The following is a 20,092-nucleotide window of genomic DNA, read 5'->3' as shown; positions in this document are numbered from 1 at the left end:
CAGTGTGGTCTTCTCTGAATGATTTTAACATCCTTGATTGAGTTATATGCAGCTGCTTCTTCTGAATAAATGGAGACTATTCAAGGCTTGAACCTTTAAGACTATAAGAGTTGTCCCGTTGGAACAGAACAGCGTTCCTTCCTGTCTCGGCCCATGATCAGTCTGTTGGAGCAGCTGGCTCCAAGAACTCTGCTTTTGACTGAGCATTTAAATCTAGGATTTAACACCAACTGACTTGTGACTGGAAACCCTCTGTGTTTCAGGGTGTTGTTCTGGGATGTTATTTTGGCCCTGCTGCTCTTTACATCTGGGCAGTTGGGATTCTTGCTGCAGGTCAGAGTTCAACAATGACTGGGACCTACTCTGGGCAGTTTGTCATGGAGGTATGTGACTCTACAGCTGTGCCGGCTTATGTCTTGTTTTCCCCCTTCCCCTTGTAATCCTCTGAAGTTGAGATGGTCAGTGGAGGCCTAGGTTCCTTTCCTGGTCATGTAGTTTGCTGCAGGATCAGACTTTCCTGCTATTGACCCACGTGCCAGACTCTTAAGTCCCCGATTCCCCCTTGGAAAATTCCAGCCTAACTCAGGTTTCTTTAAGAGAAAAAACTCACCCTGTAGTAGATCATTCCCTTTCCCCCTGTTACAGTTTAACTCTGTGGAATGTTGCACTGTAGCAACAGCAGCTCTTCTGTTTCTCTCCTCGAAGGGATTCCTCAACCTGAAGTGGTCACGTTTTGCTCGAGTGATTTTGACCCGCTCCATTGCCATCACTCCAACCCTGCTGGTTGCCATTTTTCAAGATGTTGAACACCTGACTGGGATGAATGACTTCCTAAACGTTCTTCAGAGCTTACAGGTGAGCGGCTGTTAGCTACTAGCAATTCCTCGTTCAGAACCAACCTCTTAGTCACTACTGGTGTTGGGTTTAGGGCCTTCTGTTGGCCCATTTATAAACATTTCTGTAAAGTGGTTGGCTGAGGGGTCGTGAGTGCAGAGAGCTCAAGTATGGAGGGGAGCGGGAGAGACCTGTAAATGGCAGCAGCTGCCATCAGAATTGGGTTTTCCAGCAGCAGTGAATGTAGGATCTGCCCCTGATCTGTAGCTGCTTGTGGACTGTGGCCAACATTGGTTATAGCAGTGGTTCTCAACCAGAGGTCCGGAGCCCTCTAGGGGGCTGTGAGCAGATTTCAGGGGGTCCGCCAAGCATGGCCGGTGTTAGTCACTAGGGGCCCAGGGCAGAAAGCCAAAGTCCTGCTGCATGGGGCTGCAGCCGGGGGCACCAAGCCCCACCACCTGGGGCTGAAGCCAAAGCCTGAACAACTTAGCTTCAGAGTGCCCCCTGTGATGTGGGGCCCCGGGCAATCGCCCTGCTTGCTACCCCCTAATGCCGGGCCTGGGTTTTATATGTAGAAGCACAATTGTTGTGACACAGCTGGGCCATGGAGTTTTTATAGCATGGTGGGAAGGCCTCAGAAAGAAAAAGATTGAGAACCTCTGAGTTATAGAACAGGTAAATTACTTCTCGGCTCTTATATGCCTCTCACTGGATTATCTGAGCACCACTCGAATATTTACAAAGAGCAAGAACCATATTTAAACAGGGTTACATTTATACCTTGCTTATATTTAAAAGTCATAAAAAAATAACAAGTTTCTTGGCTGGTCCAATTCTCCTCAAGTTTCCAGCTCTGCAACAACCTAGATATGTATTTATGGTGCCTTGTTCCCGTTGTAAAATGGGGAATGGGAACTGTCGAATTAAGTTCTCGGAGTAGAAGAATTTTAGCTTCCAATGGTTCTTGTCTGAAACGTGCTCCTCACACTCAAGAATGATACAGTCCATATCCCAGCATAGAAAATAACTCCTATTTCAGCTGGACTATGAAGAGAGAAGGAAAAATACTGTGGGGTCATGCTTCTTTAAATAAAGCTTCTGGATTCTTTCACTGAAGAATCTCTTGTTGAGGGGAGGTGGGAAAGCACCATCTGTGGCTTTAAACTGCTTCCCATTTCTAGTCGTGAGAGGTCTCTTAGGTGACACACTTTCAATAGCTAAAGAGAAAAATTATTGTGTATAAACAAACTTTGGGTGGGTTTTTTACGTGAACAAAGTCCCAGCCCTAATCTCCTGCATCTTGTTGCCTTATTCCAGCTTCCCTTTGCTTTAATCCCAGTCCTCACTTTCACCAGCTTACACCCTGTGATGAATGACTTTGCCAATGGACTGTAAGTATGAAAAGAATCCCACCTGCCTGACCTTTTCCTGATTTAAAACCATTTGATTTAGCCCTGAATACTGATGTCTATCTTGGGTGCTTGGTCCCAACAAATGTGATATCCGACCCCAATCTTTAATGTATTTATCCTCGCAACACCCTCTGAGGTGGGGGGAGTTTTATCCCCACTTTACATATGGGGAATTGAGAGGCTAAGTGACTTGCCCAAAGTCACATGGGAACTTTGTGGCAAAGTAGAAGAACCAAGTCTCCCAAGTCCAGGCTGGCACCCTAACCACTAGGCCTTTCTTCCTCACTCAGTTCAGTTAAGCAGAGTTAGCTGTTCACAAAAACGTGTGAATTGTTTTTATTCCCCAAACAGTATTAGAGTTTTTCTACTTCTAAGCTTCTTCTACATAGCCCAGTCTCCCCAAGACCTGTTTGACAACTCACTCTCCTTGGAGTGGTGCCCGATATGTCACTGCTAGAAACTGGTGTGTGTTTGTTGCTTCCTGAGCTCTGTCTTTACATCTTTTCTTGTCCCTTTATCTAGTCTGTGTTTTGAGTCTAAAAGTAGCAACCCTATTAGAAAAGTGTCAGTGCCGTTCAATGAAAGTTTCTATTCTGGTGACTTTATTTTCAGAGTCTTGGCATTTACATTAGAAGAAGTGTTCCCTCCAAACACCATGGAAAATAGAAACATCCCTCTCCCCCCAAATGCCCCTGTAATCCCGTTTCTTTTGGCTTCCCTTTCAGAGGCTGGAAGATCGCTGGCGGTGTGCTCATTCTCATTGTCTGCTCCATTAACATGTATTTTGTGGTGGTCTATGTCAGCGCATTGGGACACCTTGCCTTGTATGTGGTTGCAGCCATTGTCTGTGTTGCCTACCTGTGCTTTGTTGCATATTTGGTAAGTATTGTTCTTCCACACTCTTTGGCAAGACCACTGCTGTATAAAATTGTGATTCCAGTAATTATTGGGCTGAGGCAGCTTGTAGGCAGGATTGAGACAATGAACTTGCTTTCCCAGGAGCTGGAAACTTTTTTGTTTATAAACCATAGAACTCTTACAAACACTAAGTAATCCTTACCATCCACGGGGTGCATAATTTCAGATATGTGCCTCAGTTTCCCATAAGTCAAGACCCGCTCAAACTCCACTCAGCCAGGAATTTGTCTCCCCATTCTGTGCTCAGTCCACCACTCCTTGCAACTTCCTCCATTCCAGTTCCTTTTGTGACTCATCTAATAATCTGATGGGGAGAGACCTTCAGAATCATGCAGAATTCCAGATCTGTTTGTGTGTATTCAAATGGTAAGAGGAGACAGTTATGCATTTGTTTAAAAAAAAAAAAAAGGGGGGGGGGGGAAATGTCTGTCAACGTGCAGTTTGACTTTCCTTCCTGTGACTGCTCCTGTATCTCCAAGTTTCTGCTGATTGTGAAAAGTGTGCCAAAGTTTAGAACAGCTTATAACCATGCTCAACAATCTATTTAATAGCTTTCACAATCTCAGCAGGCTTAATGTTCTTTAACATTAACATTAACGTCCTTAACGTTCTCTGTAGAACTCATTATGAAGAGATTTGGTAACTTGACTTTTGAGTAATTATTGAAAAATAGCACCTAGTAATCCCTCCATGTTTCCATTCAATAATGTGTGGCTGCTAAAAAGATTGTAACTTGCAGCAATGTTTCTCATAGTCCACTCCTTCTTCTTTAATTCCAGAGCTGGCTGTGTCTGATTGCTCTTGGGATCTCCTTCCTGGCCTGTGGGCAAACGGTAAGCGTCACTAGAACAGGGCTTACTGAAGAACCGCCTGTCACTCAAATTAACTAAACACTGGGTCTGTCTGCACACAACAGGTAGCCATCAGAGCCAGTGTGTTTCTATGGTTTACTGTGTGAACATATCCAAATGTATGTGCAATTTGCACAGAGAATACTTGTGTAAATTTGTTGTATAAAAGCTCAGATGTACGTACTGGGAAATATTTTGTTGCTAAGGTAACTAAAGAGATGAGTAAGTTTCCTTGCTGACCCCCTCTAATCACAAACATAGTGTTACCTTGCTGCTGGAATGTAGGAACTGCCTGTAATTTACCTATTACCCAGACACTAACCAGTTTAACAGACTGGCAAAGAGACACTATGTTCCAAAATGACACTTCCATTTAGCTAGTTCTCTGCCTCTGAAGTCTTCCAGTAAATCTGTAATACAAGCTAGTAAACAGAAATCAAGCTGCTTGGACAGTATCTGAAGTATTAATCCTCCTTCTCACAATTAGACAAGCAACGTGTAAAGTCTGTGACACTAAGTGATACAATCTACCTCCAAAGATCAGAACTCCATTGTATTCTGTAATCTCAAATTGACCCTGTTTATCTCACACTCTAAATGCATTAGAAAATAGTTACTGGTTTCAGTTAATCAGAATGAATTTGGGGTGCAGAAATTCCTTCCCAGAGGTGGGAATTGTGTTGGAGAAATCCTAGCACACAAACACTAGAAGTCTAAGCATTAGAGCTGTCATGTTTTTTTCCTACCTAGTATGTGATTCTGGTGATCAGCAAAGGAAAAAAATAAATCCGTGTTTACAGGTTGTTTGATTCTGTGATTTATTTTGTATGTATGGCATTAACAGAAATGTTCTCTGTATTTTCTGCAATTTGCTGTATCATGATTCATGGAGTGTAACGTAACGGAATGTGCTAAAAGCCTTTCATGATTTGGGTCTCCATTTTTTTTAAACTTGCTTACTTTCACTTCCCGTCTGGCCCTTTTATACTCCAAAAACTTTCCCCATTGTACCTCCTGCTTCTTCCACCTCCCAAGGCAGTCTTAAATCTAGTATTGCAAAGGTCACAGTGAGAAACATGCATTCCTTTTCTCTGTTTGGAAAAGACTGCACATTTTGTCCTAATTTTATCATGAATCAAGTGGTTATATCCTTGAGGATATAATATTGTTTTTAGGGGAGGGGGCGGGGGGAATGTGTGTTCATGAGTGGATCCTGTAAAGTGACCCTGTAGGGAAACTGAAGTTCTGGATCTTATTGAGTAAGATTTTTCTTCTGTTACTACTTGATGAAGTTTTAGCTGATAACTCTGTGTGTAAGCATTTGTGTTTGCGTTGAGGTATTTTGGTAGGTATTTTCACTAGAATTCAAATGATCTCAGTTCTGTCCTTCATCTCATGTGCCCATCAGATATTTTGATCTTTACTAAATTTTAGTTTGTGCATTAGTTTTTTCACCTTTTTAAGAGAACTGGGTTCAAATCCTGACATGGGTCACAAGTGAAAGTGGCTTCCAAAGGACTTCTCAATCCCTCTGTGTGAACCTCCCAAAAGCATGGCATGATTGCAGTCTGCTCAACAGAGGCTAGGGACTGGAATAGCCAGGGTATTACAAGTCAGGATTGGGGTCCCCTGGAAGATCTGTGTGGGTTGCACAACATCTCCCCTTGCTTTGCCTGACTTAACCCATGCTATTAGTCCTCCACTCTCCTGATCTCTAAAATTAGTCCTCTTTTTTTTTTTTTTTAAGTGGGAATATTTTATTGAGAATGGCTAATGTAGGTATGTTTTCAAGCTTAGTTTCTGTAGTTCTAACTAGACAAGGCTTTCTCAGGTAATTCATTGTCTTAGCGTTTATCATGCTCACCACAAGAGAGGTGATTCTTCTGTGCAGATGAAGGGGGTTATCCATGGCTTTCAGAGGGTTGGAGAGACAGATTTCACAATGGAATGGTAGCTTTTTCTTTTTATTGTAATGCCTCTTGTTTGGACAAACTTCAGACTGTAAGGGACATCCATCAGATTGATGGGAGGTGAAAGATATGTCCAGACTAAGTGTGGAGAATGCCTTTAAATATTTTCCTGTATGGAAATAGGATGTGGTTCTCACTAGGTGGTGTGAGAACATTCAGTTTAGTTCGGGCTTGACCACTTCCATCTTCCTGTCTGTTGTAGCAGTCAGAAACAGATACTGAATGTTACAATTGCTGTCTTGCCAAAGCAAAGGCATACAGCCAGATTCTCCCATTGCCCTGTGACTTGCTGTAGTCCATTATATCTACTTTGCACTGGGGTCAATATGCTACAGAATCAGAACAGTAGAAATTTACAACTGCTTTGCCCTAGACTGCACAAGGTGCAGGACAATGGAGAGTCTAGCCCATTGTCTCAAATTGCTAGAGTAAAGCATAAGCCTCACTGTTTCTCATAGTAGTAAAGAACACCTACATGTGCGGCTCCTGTTATGCTAATAAGTGCAGACGTACAGGAAAGAAGAAACTCCCAAGTGTATAAATGAGTTGGTATCATAAATTTGGTAAGGAATTCAGTGTTAGGAAGGCTGTAACTGTGAGCAAGAGACACGATGAATTTGTGATGGCAAAAATTAAAGCTGCTAATCTTTTTTTTAATGATCGTTTTGACTAAGCCTACAAAGTTGGCTAATGTACTCTTCGTTAAGATAACTGACAAAACATACTTGACTTAAATATTAATGCTTGATATAAAGAAAAAAATTATTTCACTTAGGGTTTTAGTTCAAAATTCCAGCTAGAAATCCTGAGTATGCATCCTACTTACTGCCAGGGTTTGTAGTTTTATATCTAATTCCGCTGATTTGTGTGTTAATCTGTCTTCCTTTGGCAACAAAATTATATAGACTGTCTAATCAAAGGCATGTTTTATGATCTAGAACTGCTGTTAGGCTTGAATCTAGCTGGTTTCATTCATTTATAAATTCCTGTAGTTTAATTTATATGCCTTAAATTTTCATGCATTTTAAAAATTTCTGGTTTGTAAAAGTGTCAAAAATGCACGACCACTGTGAACATGCATGACTGTCACTGTTGGATATGATGTGAACTGTATATCAACATCACAGCTATATGCAGGAGCTTCTGTATAAAGGCCTCTTAGTGTGCTATAATTTAGCACCTATTCTATTCTTTGTGAAACTTAATTTTTTTAATTGACCATGAATCAATTTGTATTTACTACATTTTCAATTAAAAGGATAGACACTTTTTCAACTTGGTTTCTTGGGTCTTTTTTTTTAAAATTGCGACACCCAGTATGTTGCTTTAAAAGAAACTCATATTGATGCCCAAATGATTGAGATGCTCACCTTAAGTGATCACTCTCGTTACAGTGTGTATGGTAACACCCATTGTTTCATGTTCTCTATGTATATAAATCTCTCCACTGTATTTTCCTCTGAATGCATCCGATGAAGTGAGCTGTAGCTCACAAAAGCTTATGCTCAAATAAATTTGTTAGTCTCTAAGGTGCCACAAGTACTCCTTTTCTTTTTGTGAATACAGACTAACCCGGCTGCTACTCTGAAACCTATAGAGTTATTGGCCCTGTACACTAGATTGCATGCAAAGCTTAGTATTTCTATACTAACTCTCTCCAAGCTGTGCATAGTAACGTCTCATTAACTGCTGGTGCCAGAAATTGTTACTACTACAGTCCTTGTTCGTGCAAGACATTCAACCAAGAAGCTATCTTTGCTTGATATTCTCCACTCCCTTCAGGGCAGTATTGAGTGCTTCTGCTCCCAGCAATAGCGAAGGATTGATATGCTATTAGTTTATGCAGCCTGACTACCTGAAAAAATTATTGCTAGGGTTCAGTTGAGCATTTTTATAGGTGTCTTTGGGTGGCTCTATCTGGAAGACAAACTTACCATTCTACATTTAGACCACTTACTGCTATATTTCTGCATGTCTTTTCACTTCCTGATCCTCAGTCAAAATAGCAAATGCACTAAAACAATCTGGTTTTAGGCTATCTCGCCTACCCACTTACTAACAAAACGAATCAAATGCCAACATGTTTTGGCCAGGAACAACCTTAATAGGGGATAAACTCGGCTTAGTTAGAATAGGAATACAGGTAATTGGGTGAAATTCTGTGGCCTGATCTTACTCAGTTCAGACTCGGTGATCTAATGGTCCCATCTGGCCTTAAAATCTATTTGGGAGTGGGGAGGGAATTCTGATAGAAGCAGGCATTGCACACTCCTTTCTTTTTTTTTTTTTTTTTTTTTTTTTTTAACAAGCCTGAACTTTTGCTTCTGTTTAGAAATTGATCTTTGTGATATGGGAACTTTCTTTCCCGTTTTTTATTACAAGCTTTCCCTATCTGCTTTAAGTGAACTGGAAGCTGTAAGTAATGCATATTATTTATTTCTCTTAGAGGAAACACTGAATTTGTAAGCTCACTACAGGCCTTTAATTAAATTAATACCTATTTAGTTTCTTTGTTTCTACCTTGTAAGAAACACTTTTGGTAAGTTTCAGTCCATTGAAAATTCTTGTCTTGCCTTTTGATTTCTAACTGAATTTAACAAATTTTGAATAATTAAGCATGAACTTAAGAGTCACAGAGGAGAATAACTATCTCCTATATACATGGAATCAGTCAAACTTGCATGTTGATGTAACAGGAAATTGTAACTGAGAAAAATACCATCCAGAGTCCCCCCAACAGAAACAGTAACAGGATATTTCATCTGTATCCCTTACATGTTTTTGTAATATGTATTGATGTGAAGTATTGTGTCTATTAAAAAAAACTTAACAGCCATTGCTCTCATAAGCTAACTTGTAAATCGGACACAAATCCCTTTTAAAGAGAGTCCTCAAACTACTACAGCTGAGACATAAACTGGATACAAAACAGGATTTTATAAAGATGTAACTCTTGGGTCCTAGAGCATAGCAGCGTATTCTTTGGCTGGCCACTAACAACTGAAGCCTGTTCCGATATAAGATAAATTATTATCTCTGGCTAATTGAGAGTGCACCCTGGCATAGGAAACCTGGTGCACTGAAACAACTTCCACTGTTTGGTTAACTAAACTTTCTGTAACAAATCCACACTACTTGAAAAGGGTGAATCCTGTGTTCTGATAAGTGGAGACTGGGTTTTCCTGTTGGATCACACTCTGCTCCTACTAGTAATTAATGTACAAGATCTACTGAAATAAGTGATAATCAGCATGGAAAGAAGCAAAAATTTGTCTCCTGTCTGTTCTACCAGCTGAATCACTTTTGTTTTTTAATCAGCTCCATGTTGCTTCAATCATTCCAATAACACTTCTTCAGATTAATCAAAATAACTTTAATAAATCTGTTAATTATGGTACAGTATTTATTTATCAGATTTATAACAAGTCAGACTTAGTGCTGCTGATTAAAGAATAAAAATTGATTTAATGCTTTGGTTTTAACATCTAACAGCCTCACAAAACTTGATTTTATTTTATTTTGTATAAGGAAAGTGGCAGGACCAAAGAATCAGTCACCTGTGTTAAATACGATTCTTACCTATCAGATTATGGTTTAGATGACCTTATGAGCTACAGTAGAACATCAGAGTTATGAACATCTTGGGAATGGAGGTGGTTCGTAACTCTGAAATGTTCAGATGCATCTGAAGAATGGGGGGTTTTACCCACAAAAGCTTATGCCCAAATAAGTCTGTTAGTCTTTAAGGTGCCACCGGACTCGTTGTTTTTGTGGATGCAGACTAACACGGCTACCCCCTTATATCTGAAATGTTTGTAACTCTGAACAAAATGTTAGTTCTTTCCAAAGCTTACAGCTAAACATTGCCTTAATAGAGCTTTGAAACTTTACTGTGCAGAAGAAAAATCCTGCTTTTAACCATCTTAATTTAAATGAAACAAGCACAGAAACAGTTTCCTTATTTTGTCAAATATTCTTTAAATTTTGCCTTTTTTTTTTTTTAGTGTTTACATTTAACACAGTACTGTACCGTATTCACTTTTTTGTCTCTGCTACTGCCTGATTGCATACTTCCAGTTCCAAATGAGGTGTGTGGTTGACCGGTCAGTTCACAACTTTGGTGTTCGTAACTCTGAGGTTCTACTGTACTGTGTGGCTTGGAGCTACTTGGCCTTCTGGCAGTACCAGTTCCTAAGGGCTTGTCTATATTGCACTAACTAGCCACAAAGCCCCTGCTTCCGCGCACTAAAAATTCCATAGTGTGATTTGACATACTGCTGTTTCATACTGGCTTGCTGTGCATTAATCACGGTGTAGGCAAGCCCTTAGTGAAATAAAACTGCAGAGTATGTAGCAGTTAGGAGAGAATAGCACTTAACTGCTGGAAAATAACTTGTTCTTGGTCATGCCTAAGTGCCTGTGGCATGCAGTTGTCTCAAAAACTACCTGCCCTGGAGGAGTATTCTCTACATGGACTCCAGGCGAGCCTGCTTGCACTTCTGGATTGTACAAGTCCTATGAAACTCATTGTCTGAACAAAATAAGATGTTTCTGTATTACTTCAGGATTTGAAGCATTGATCAAGGACTTTTTAACAAAGTTTTAGGCTGAAGAAAGCCAAAGCACAAAACCCTCTGTTTAGTGATTTCAACCTAATCATCCTTGATTTCACTGTCTTTGGCTTCTGTTTCAAAGTGGTTTCCCTAATTTTCTTCTTTGCCTTCTCTAGTATCGGCTGGGACTTACTACTCACCCTGAACAATTCCTTCTGAACAATGTTGATGCAGACTCAAATGTGACTAGATGATTCCCTGAACTGCAGTAGCAAGAACAAAAACAATTTTGAAGCCCCTTTGTGCTGCGGAAAAGGATTTTCCTTACTTTTGGTTAGTTCAGAAACGGGTATGGTCAAGCATCAAGAATGATGGAAAGATTTCCTCCAAGAAGGAGCACGGGATAAAACTGACATCTGCAGAGGAGTGTCAGATGGAATCAACAGACATTGCACCTGACATCAGCCATGAAGGTTCTCATAGGACCAATGAAGAGCCAGAGTCAAACCAGTTCATAATATCACACACCCTATGGGTTTGTCTTCCCTTTAGGTACTCAAAATATTTTCTTTAATCCTTTTTTTAATTGTAAATTATTTGGGGAGTAAATTATAGATATTTTAATATCTTATTGATTTAGATCTAAACTTATTCCACTTGGTGTTTCTTAGGCCAACTAAATGATGGGACACTAACATGTTTTCCAGCTTTTGGAAGATTGTCCAAATGAGTAATATTAAGATTTTACATTTGATTTTGAATCTCATTTATGAAGTACACTAAGGAGACTACACAATGAGGAATAATTAACTCAAAAGCATGGGCAGATTCTGAAGTGTAAATCCATTGGAGCCTAAGGAAGAAGCGTACAAAGCTTCTGTAAAATGCAGAGTATGTTCTGGGCATTCTCTTCCATTTCTGCTTCCTTCTCTCTAGAAACACCCTCCCTATCTGTCCAGGTACTTAGGTGCTTGGTTACTATAGCAATGAGTCCTATCATCTCAAACCTCTGTAGCCTCCACTGTGGCTATCTCAAGAGGTCTCCTACCAAGAGCATGGCAATCCTCACTTCCCTGCCCACCTCTTCTAAGCATCTGGCCAGTTCTTCAATAATGAGCTACTACTCTAGGATTTTATTTCAAGTGCTTGCCTTGCCCCCCCCCCCACAACTACATTGCTGACTGCTGCTTAGGAGATGGTAACTAAAGTGTAACTAAAATGGGAGGATAAAAAGAGTTTGTGCATTCAGTCTAACTTTGTTTTCTTTGTCATCGCATCCCAGCTTTTATTTGACTGACTGTGTTGAATTGCTTAATTCTCAATTTCAAAATACAAACAGTTTGCAGAGGCAATGCAAGTTTAGGTTTTACTCCTGACATCAGAGGTGGGGATCTATAGAATCCTTGGTTTAAGTACCTGTCTATACAGTTATAGGAGTGGACACTGCTCTTTTAAGAGTGCTCACCATGGAAAGTGCCTGTTAACTATTAAGTCCTGAAGAGGGACTGTGAAGAAATTCTTCATGTAGTTCTTCCAGCCATAAATGCAACTGAATAAATCCAAAAAACACAGAATGGGGGTAACTGTTCCTGGGACTAGCTTTTATCTGCTTATCTCAAATGGCATTGAACACGAGCTTTGCATTTTCCTGCCATTTCAAGAAGTCTTGAATGATTAGGATAATTTCTGAGAATTGGATGGTTCCAAACTCAGAGCTTGAGGCCATGATATTCTGGGTGGGAAAGTGTTTTGTTTTTTGTTTTTAAAAGGATAAATCTTTTGCAGTTGTGCTAAGAACCCTGAGGCAGGAACTGCCTTCACATGGAAGATGCCCTGAATTATATTTTTATATATGTCTATGTGGGCTCAGTTCTGAGGCATCTTATTTCTGTTTTTTAATTAAATCTCTTACCCATGAAGCATTTCTGTCCCTGTGTATTTGGCACTAATTTATTAAATATATTGATTACACTTTAACTTGAGCAAGAAGTTGCTCAGGTACATGATGGGGTGACTCCCTCCCTTCTCATCCTCCTGCATTAACACTGCCCCCAGTCCTCTGTCTGAGGTGTTGGTGAACACCATAAAGGGCTTGTCAAAGTCTGGGTTTGCCAGAACTGGGCCACTGAGCAGAGATGAACATGATGGAAGTCCAGACTGTCAAATAAATGTGTCAAATTCACTTTAGCTTTTTCTGTTCAGGCTTCATTTGCTTAAGAAATAATGCTGATATTCTTCAGATCAGATTACCCAGAAAGTTAATAACTTTCACTGGCTGTTTTCTGTACAAGAACAGACTGTACAGTATGAACAACTGCAAAAACTTGTGGCTATTACATGCGAGGGAAGTAAAACGCCCCCAGTGTGAGTACTGAATGCAATACACCAGAGGATATTCTCTGGCTCCAAACTGTAGAGAGACCCTAAAGTTTGGATTGAAGTGTAGCATGGGCAATGGTGTCCAAGTTTCCACCAGTTAATGTGGAAACACATGCTGTAAATGTTTTTGCAAAATGAGTCTTATTCGGATACTCTCTCTCACACTAAAGTTTTGTCTACACTACCACTTTTGTCAGTAAAACTTTTGTTGGTCAGGAGTGTGTAGAAGAAAAACCACACACCCCTGACCAACATCAGTTTCACTAGCAAAAGTGCTGGTGTGGACAGCACTATGTCAGCAGGAGAGCCTCTCCTGACAACATAGCTAATGCTGCTCATTGTGGGTGGTTTAATTATGCCAGCCGAAGAGCTGTCTCCTGCTGGCAAAGCACAGCTACACAGGAGACCTTACCGCTTGTACAGCAATGCCGCTGTAAGGCCTGTAGTGTAGACATAGCCTAAGTCTATTGCAGGTGGTACTTGCTTTTGTTTTTAGTAAATCCCATTACAATGTTACCCTTGGCCAGTGTGGATTAGGCATCTAGCAAGCTGGCCTAGTGTCATTTAGATACTGGGCTTCTGCTTGCTGCTGTAGCTACATACAAGGGACACTAAGGAACTTGGTTTAAGGCTGAGGAATAGTACCTCCTCAGCTGATTCCTTCTATAGGCAGGCTGGCTCTAGCCTTGGTCTCTACCCCAGTTGGTGCTAGCTGTAATTTGTTGCCATCTTTCCGTGTCAGGCAAGTCTCAGCCTGTACAGTAACTGAACCAGGAGTCCCTCTAATGTGTTATCTCTGGGGAGTTTTTAAATAGCTGCCAGAGCTTTTGTTTGCAAACACTTGCTTTAGTTGGAAGGAAGAGGCTCTTGTTGTAATCTCATTACTTGTATCACGTTAATCACTGCTGTGGTTTAGAGAGCATCTTTGTTAAACCGAGTCCGGCAGGTGAAGGTCTCAACAGCAATGACATGAAATATGCAGCAGGCCAAAGAGTAGTGACCCAGTATTTCATGGTGAGCACCTGTTCAAAATCTACTTATTGTAACTAAAACCATTGGCTTAAGCAAGTTGAAACATGAGTATTTTATTGTAACCAAGTGGGTTACACTATATATAAAGATTTAATAAATAAAACAGCATAAACAAACAGCAGCCTACTAAATATATTCGTACGAAACATTTAGACAACCAGCAGTGGTACAAGACATTCGACTATTCAGGTCTTCTGTTAACTGTCTACTGCCAACCCCAAAGAACAATCTTGTAATGCTCTCTTACCATACTGTAGCCCTCTTTCCTAACTAGGCTGCATGGGAGGAGTACTGCAACATTCTGAGCTTGATGTAGGTCGATGGCTGCCTCTGCCCTAGATAACAGGTCTCCTCCTTGCACAGTACTCTAGCTGGCAGGAAATGCTGAAACATTGATACTGACTGTGCTGTCAGTCACGATGAGTCTATTGCCTCTAGCATCATAGACATAGATATTGTGAGTTTAGGTATTGATCCCAACAGTTGGCTTTAGCATAGAGCAGCCATTCAATGGCAGAGCTAACAGAAGTCCTGGTGGTGATTACTTAAAATTCTTACAATGTTTACAGAGAGAAATTCTAAATAAATAATTCTGAACATATGCTTTCCTCTCCTGCTTGGTCCTATGGAGTTGGTTCACTTTTTGGCCCCATTCTTGATCTGAGGTTTAACGTAATCCTTATACATAGAGAAGAGAACACCTAACAAAAGAGAGCAGATACTGTTATCTATTGGTGTTTTTCATATGAAAGATAGTTCAGCAATTACTCTTCATGCAAACAGTTTTGCTTCTTTTCATTTAATTATAATGTCTGCAAAGAAGCACAGGTAAAATTATTCAGCAGTAAAAATGTCTTCTCTAAATATCCTAAAAAATAAGTGGTGCAAGGAGGTAACAGCTGGACATTAAATGGTCCAAGACATCCCAGTTTGAATACCTATATCATGAATCATGAGCTATAGTGATTTACAGAAGATATAGCTGTGAGCTTTGAAATGGGAGAATACTTGCTGAAAGTAGAGGTTAGTCAAGCAGCCTACGAGTAGGCTCACTACAATATGGGCAGAAGACTAACCCATCCACCCCTCAGAAAGAGGCTCAGCTATGGCAAAGGTATCTTAAAAAGGTCTCTGCACAAATCAGTATCTTACCTATTGTTATTGCTCCTACTACAAAGCCTTGTGCTGCAACTCTCATGTGAATGAGATGGACTGACATTTTCTGATCTCCTCTGTGTTTTAGCTTGTAGAGACCGTAGCCCACGACAGCAACAAAGCCTGCCATCCCTATGCATTCAGAAGGAGGGGGAAGTTCAATAAATTTGTACAACCAGAAAATGTAACTTTGGCTTAAAGAATGTCAGATATTATTCTAAGTAATACATGCCTTAAGCTAAAATCTACCAAATAGTGCATAGGGTGAGGAATCAGCATATTAAGGTTTGCAGAATCTGCCCCTTCTGACTTAAAACACTAGTGTTTACCAAATGCTAAATTAGACATGCTGTTTGAACAAAGCATCCAACTTTCTGTACCAGGAAATGGTGGTTTTGTTCCCAAAACCATCTAGTATAGCTATAACCACACTCATATTATCTGACTTCTTTTCTTTCTGAAGTAGGGAAGGAAGCATCAGTTAGAGGTTTAATTTTATCTCTACCTTTTTTGCTTTTGAAGTGAAGTCAGGGCCTATAAATCACTTTCAATTACTTTTGTTATTTGGTATATAAATTGAACAACAATTATTCTTTTATCTTTCAATTAATCACCCCCACACTCTGCAAAAAAGCAAGCTGTATCATCGCAACCTGCTAAATTGACAACAGTGTATACAGATTATCCTGTGTTCATTTAGTCTGGTACATACAAATCACTTTACGGTTTAGAAGAGCTTCTGTTCTGACAGTCCTGCTGTTGCTGCTAAATGTTAGGGAAGCCTAATGAAGTTTGATGGATGAAACTTTGCCAGGCTTCTCCTTGCCTTTCCAGGTCTGCACAGTTCCTGAAAACCTAGTTTGTAGAAGGTACTATAGGAAGCTGCACAATTACACCTTTTAAAAAGACACCTTTTAAATGAAGGTTATAACAGACTTCCATCAGACTACTGATAAAGTAACAGCCACTTTTGCAACACATCTATACTCCAGTCTAGCCATCCTATTAGGATAGAGTACGATAGGTGACAGTGGAAGGAGAAAAACCTTTTCACACTATCAATTTTGCTGTTCCATGTTTAACTAGTGTAAATTTTAGCTATTTCTGGAAAAAATCCATTAATCTCCATTAATAACTGAAGAGATTATTTCTGAGGAAAAACAGGCCAGAATTATTACAATAAAACCCTGTCCACAGCACTCTGTGTGCACAGAAAGATTCAACTCACCTACAGGAACAAATGGAGAGTCTCTGGCTTTCCGTGTCAGTTTAGATACTTGACTGTCTTCTTCCTCCGCAGACCAGTGATCATCAGAAGACATTTCTCACGTCTAAAAACAAAACGGGGCTGACAATTCAAATCCAGAGATTGTTTCCTTCTCCGGTGTTTATTTGCTAAGGCACCACTTACTTATGAGACTCCCAGGTGTCAGAGCAGCTAACTTGCAAACTGATCGTGGTCGTACGTAAGCAGATTCCCTTTTTCTAGTTGTCGTTCATTTAATGCAATATCATCTGCTGCTTAATTTCATTTTAGAGGCCCTCTGGTTCCCTGTTAAGGGTTTTATTTTGGTATTACAATTGGGCTGGGTGAAGTTTGTCACTTATACCTGCTCAGTTCTCCAAAGGATAATTCAGCAGGACCTGCTCGGAAATGAAGCTTCCCCTTCGTAGCTGTATCTGTGGAATAAACACATACTTCATTCAAAAAAAAAATTGGATGTTCTAGAGACCCATTTCCCCTTCCCTAGAGAAGAAGAAAGGGGCAAATATAGTACCTAGCTGTAAAAAAGGGAATAAGGACAACCCAGGGACTTATAGACCAGTCAGCTCATATTCTGTATCTGGAAAAATAATGCAGCAAACAATCAATCAATTTGTAAGCATCTAGAAGAAAACAAGGTATCAGTTAACATGGATTTGTCAAGAACAAATTGAATCAAAATGAACTTAATATCTTTCTTTGACAGGGTAACAAGCCACGGGGAAGGAGTAGATGATACCTTGACTTTAGTAAGGTTTTTGATACTGTCGCTTGACCTTCTGATAAACAAACTAGAGAAATATAGCCTTGACAAACCTATGAGGTGGGTGCACAACTGGTTGGAAAATCGACTCAGGGAATAGTTATCAGTGTTTTCACAACCAGGCTGGAAGGGCATATCAAGTGGAGTCCTACAGAGATCTGTCCCAGGTCCAATTCTATTCAATATCTTCATAAATGATATTACTAATGAGATAGAAAGTACACTGATAAAGTTTGTGGACAATACCAAGGTGGGAGAGGTTGCAAGTACTTTGGAGGGCATGATTAGAATTCAAAATTATATTGACAAACTAGAGAAATGGTCTGACATAAACAGGATGAAATTCAATAGGCATAACTGCACAGTATCCCTGTTAGGAAGGAATAATCAATTGCACAAATAAAAAATGGGAAATGACTGTCTAGGAAGGAGTAGGGCAGAAAAGGATGAGTGGTTATAGTGGATCACAAAGTAAATAAGTCAACAATGTAATACTGTTGCAACAAACAAACAAAACAAAAAAACATTGTAAGCAGTACATAAGTAGTTCTTCCACTCCATTCCACACTGATAAGGCCTCAACTGCGGTATTCTGTCCAGTTCTGAGCACCACAGTTTGGGAAAGATGTGGACACAGTGGAGAAAGCCCATAGGAGAGCAACAAAAAATATTAAAGATCTAGAAAACATGACCTATAAGGAAAGACTGAAAAAATTGGATTGGTTTTGAAAAGAGAAGATGGGGGAGGGGAGGGAATGATAATTTTCAAGTAGGTAAAAGGTTGTTATGAAAAGGAGGGTGATAAATTGTTCTCATTATCCATTTAGGACAGGACAAGAAGGAATGGTCTTAAACTGAGCAAGGGAGATTTAGTTTAAACATTAGGAAATCTTCCTGTCAGGGTAGTGGAACAAATTACCTAGGGAGGTTAGATTTCAAGAACAGGTGAGACAAACACATGTCAGGGATGGTCCACATAATACTTAGTCCTATCTTAGTGCAGGGGCCTGAACCAGATGACTTATTGAGGCCCCCAGTACCCTCCCCCTATTGCCCTTCCCCCCTACAGCCACCCAGCATTCTCCCCCTCCCCACATTGCCCCTTCCCCTATAGCCCCTACCCCATACAGCCCCCCCAGTATCCTCCTCCCCCCATTGCTGTCCCCCTTTACAACCCCCCAGTACCCTCCCACTATTCCCCCTTAGTACCACCCCCCTCCCCCATTGCTCTTTCCCCCTGTACAGCGCCCCCAGTTCCCTCCCCCTATTGCCCCTACTGCCCACCAGCACCATCCCCTCCCTCTATTGCCCCTACAGCCCCCCCAGTATCCTCCCCCTCCCCCATTGCTCTGTCCCCCTGTACAGCCCCCCCAGTTCCCTCCCCTATTGCCCCTACCGCCCACCAGCACCATCCCCTCCCTCTATTGCCCCTACAGCCCCCCCAGTATCCTCCCCCTCCCCCATTGCTCTGTCCCCCTGTACAGCCCCCCCAGTTCCCTCCCCCTATTGCCCCTACTGCCCACCAGCACCATCCCCTCCCTCTATTGCCCCTACAGCCCCCCCAGTATCCTCCCCATTGCTCTTTCCCCCTGTACAGCCCCCCCAGTTCCCTCCCCTATTGCCCCTACCGCCCACCAGCACCATCCCCTCCCTCTATTGCCCCTACAGCCCCCCCAGTATCCTCCCCATTGCTCTGTCCCCCTGTACAGCCCCCCCAGTTCCCTCCCCCTATTGCCCCTACCGCCCACCAGCACCATCCCCTCCCTCTATTGCCCCTACAGCCCCCCATTGCTCTGTCCCCCTTTATAGCCCCTCTCGTACCCTCCCCCTCCCTCCATTCCTCTGCCCCCCTTTACAGGCCCCCCCCCTTGTTCTTTCCCCTCCCCCCGGGACCATCCTACACGCCCCCCCAGCCCCGCCCCATTTCGCCGTTCCCCTGGCCCCGCCCACCAGCCGCACGAGCATGACTCAACCTCCGGCCAGCCGGCCGCACCTCCGGGCCAAAGCCGCACCCGCTTTGGCGTACGTCACACGAGGGCAGCCAATGGCCAGCGAGGCGGGGGAGGGGGCGACGGGCGCTGTCGGGCGGCCACGGCTCGCGCTGCCTCAGAAACGGCGGGAAAGGCCGAGCCGCGCGCTGGCGTGGGCTCAGCCCGCGCGAGGGCGGGGCGGCGGGTGCGCCCCGGGGCTGCCCCCGCCCTAAGGCTAATAATCGAAGCTGCCCTAGTCAGGGGCCTCCCCTACCCCGGGCAGCTCGTCACGGGGCAGGGCTGCGCTGGCCAGGCCCACCTGAGAGCTAGACTAGGAGCCCCCCCGCCCTGTTATAAGGCCTGGCCCAGCTGCGACCTCACACAGACAGCAGCAGCTCGTGCAGTCAGGGTGACCAAACAGCAAGTGTGAAAAATCAGGACAGGGGGTGGGGCGGTAGCAGGAGCCTACATAAGAAAAAGACCCCAAAATCGGGAAGGTCCCTATAAAATCGGGACATCTGGTCACCCTACATGGAGTCCTCAGCTTAATTTCAGGACCCATTTCTCCCCCAGCCGATCACTAGGGTTTTTTTATGTCACAAAAACCGGCTCCTGTTATGGAAGATATTTATAGGCCCTCCCTCCCATGGCTGTAGGAGCTGAGAGTCTCGCTGTCCCCAATGCATTTAATCTCACAATGCCCCTAGGATGTAAAAAAGTGCTGATTTCACAGGTGGGAAACTGAGGCACGGGAAGACTGGAGCAGCTTGCTTAAGGTGAGGCAGGAAGTCTGTCCAGGCAGGGAACTGAAAATAAGCCTCCCAAGTCCTCTGCTTGAGCCCTAACCACTGGGCTGTTCTCCCTTCCAACCCTGAATGACTTCCACCTGGCTCAGCTGTTTCCTTGCCTGCAGGGAGAGCAGGGCTTGTATTGAGCTAGTGCCCTGTACCCATGCTCACCACCGGTGCCTGCAATTTTCTTTTGCGGGCCC

General features: G+C 42.3%; 2 protein-coding genes across 13 annotated transcripts in view; one reads left to right on the top strand and one right to left on the bottom strand.

Annotated features, from left to right (window-relative positions):
* Nucleotides 1-12,457, top strand: part of SLC11A2 (solute carrier family 11 member 2) — a 45,659-nt gene extending 33,202 nt beyond the window's left edge. For 6 of the 8 annotated variants that reach the window (XM_073319386.1, XM_073319385.1, XM_073319389.1 and 3 more), the window contains 6 exons: nt 264-383; nt 706-855; nt 2,152-2,225; nt 2,972-3,125; nt 3,944-3,997; nt 10,715-12,457. In XM_073319386.1, the coding sequence (XP_073175487.1) occupies nt 264-383; nt 706-855; nt 2,152-2,225; nt 2,972-3,125; nt 3,944-3,997; nt 10,715-10,792 (630 nt within the window). In that variant the 3' untranslated portion in view covers nt 10,793-12,457. Of the gene's footprint in view, nt 1-263; nt 384-705; nt 856-2,151; nt 2,226-2,971; nt 3,126-3,443; nt 3,531-3,943; nt 4,081-10,714 lie in introns of those variants that run through there. The other 2 variants (XR_012155771.1, XM_073319387.1) reach the window with 2 other exon arrangements.
* A 1,529-nt stretch (nt 12,458-13,986) lies between these two features.
* HIGD1C (HIG1 hypoxia inducible domain family member 1C) lies at nt 13,987-19,181 on the bottom strand. Of its 5 annotated transcripts, none has more exons than XM_073319405.1 (5): nt 19,105-19,181; nt 16,715-16,784; nt 16,333-16,435; nt 15,102-15,236; nt 13,987-14,650 (listed from the first exon to the last, which is right to left on the bottom strand). In XM_073319405.1, exons 3-5 carry the CDS (start codon nt 16,424-16,426, stop codon nt 14,586-14,588), a joined length of 294 nt encoding a protein of 97 aa, XP_073175506.1. In that variant the 5' UTR covers nt 16,427-16,435; nt 16,715-16,784; nt 19,105-19,181; the 3' UTR covers nt 13,987-14,585. The 5 variants fall into 5 exon arrangements, with proteins under 5 accessions (XP_073175506.1, XP_073175507.1, XP_073175509.1 ...); XM_073319406.1 differs by lacking the exon at nt 19,105-19,181 and adding an exon at nt 19,082-19,100; XM_073319408.1 differs by lacking the exon at nt 19,105-19,181 and adding an exon at nt 18,051-18,174 and having other exon boundaries at nt 16,516-16,784.
* Between the last annotated feature and the right edge of the window lie 911 nt (nt 19,182-20,092).

The sequence above is a fragment of the Lepidochelys kempii genome, chromosome 20 (assembly GCF_965140265.1).
Source record: "Lepidochelys kempii isolate rLepKem1 chromosome 20, rLepKem1.hap2, whole genome shotgun sequence".
NCBI lineage: Eukaryota > Metazoa > Chordata > Testudines > Cheloniidae > Lepidochelys > Lepidochelys kempii.
The sequence above is the reverse complement of the archived record's forward strand: the minus strand, read 5'-3'. Positions and strand labels throughout refer to the sequence as shown.

Excerpts from the sequence above, each read along its gene's own strand:
- HIGD1C (XM_073319405.1), bottom strand. The coding sequence starts at position 16,426 with ATGTCTTCTGATGATCACTGGTCTGCGGAGGAAGAAGACAGTCAAGTA. Across the intron at positions 15,237-16,332 it reads CTCTCCATTTGTTCCTGTAG|GGATGGCAGGCTTTGTTGCT; the intron begins GTGAGTTGAATC and ends CTGAATGCATAG. Across the intron at positions 14,651-15,101 it reads AGTAGGAGCAATAACAATAG|GTGTTCTCTTCTCTATGTAT; the intron begins GTAAGATACTGA and ends CTCTTTTGTTAG.